General features: G+C 37.1%; 1 protein-coding gene across 1 annotated transcript in view; it reads left to right on the top strand.

The window, feature by feature from the left end:
- The window catches only part of LOC117939972, a 20,124-nt gene that overhangs the window by 3,828 nt on the left and 15,357 nt on the right, over positions 1-939 (top strand). The window contains exon 4 of the mRNA XM_034865351.1: positions 142-334. Coding sequence (XP_034721242.1) covers positions 142-334 — 193 coding nt within the window. The remainder of the gene's footprint in view (positions 1-141; positions 335-939) is intronic.

The raw sequence follows: 939 nt of genomic DNA, 5'->3' as shown, positions 1-939 counted from the left end.
TTTGTGTTTACTTGTGTTGTCCTTGACTATTGTTTAAATTGGTTTGATGTTCCAAAACACTTAAGTGTGACAAACATGGAAAGGAACTTGGAAATGAGGAAGGGGGCAAACACTTTTTCACACCACTGTAATAATGAACAACTTCCTGTTGTCTCTCCAGGCTGAGTGGCTGTAACCTGTCAGAGAGAAGCTGTGAAGCTCTGTCCTCAGTTCTCAGCTCCCAGTCCTCTAGTCTGAGAGAGCTGGACCTGAGTAACAACAACCTGAAGGATTCAGGAGGGAAGCTGATCTCTGATGGACTGAAGAGTCCACACTGCACACTGGAGACTCTCAGGTCAGACCAACAACAATAATCTTTGAAAACACAGAATTGAAAAATACTTGGAAAAATTCAAGAAGAATTAATGTTTCCAAAGTATTTTATTATGATTTAGAATTACTTCATAAAGAATGAAATATGAACTGTGGCTGACATCCAGGAATAATTCATATTTTAATATTATCTGACTTTGATTACTGGACATTTGTTTAAACCTGATTTTACAACAAGTAAATCCGACCAGACAATCTGATTGGTCAACTAGACGTTTAGAATGTACTCAAATCAGCATCAGCTGTTTGATCACATCAGCTGTGCCACTGACATGTCAATAATGACATTTGTGGATGTATAGTATCTAAATCTATAGAAGTTAAATAAATCAATGAAAAATATTTTCTTGTCCAGTAAATATTTTAGTTATAACCAGATTAAGTCAGTCGAGCAGTTTGGTGTTTATGTGTGTGGTAGTTATTACGTTTTAGAAAATTCCACGATCTCTACGTTACAATGCTAATGTTAGCTTAACATAACTAGCTGACTAACATTTAACACTGGGGGCCCACAAATCCTCTCTCTCTCTCTCTTTCTCTCTCTCTCTCTCTCTTTCTCTCTCTCTC

This window comes from Etheostoma cragini, unplaced genomic scaffold, assembly GCF_013103735.1.
Source record: "Etheostoma cragini isolate CJK2018 unplaced genomic scaffold, CSU_Ecrag_1.0 ScbMSFa_1523, whole genome shotgun sequence".
Lineage (NCBI taxonomy): Eukaryota > Metazoa > Chordata > Actinopteri > Perciformes > Percidae > Etheostoma > Etheostoma cragini.
Note: the sequence above shows the minus strand (reverse complement) of the source record. Positions and strands in the feature narration are given on the sequence as shown.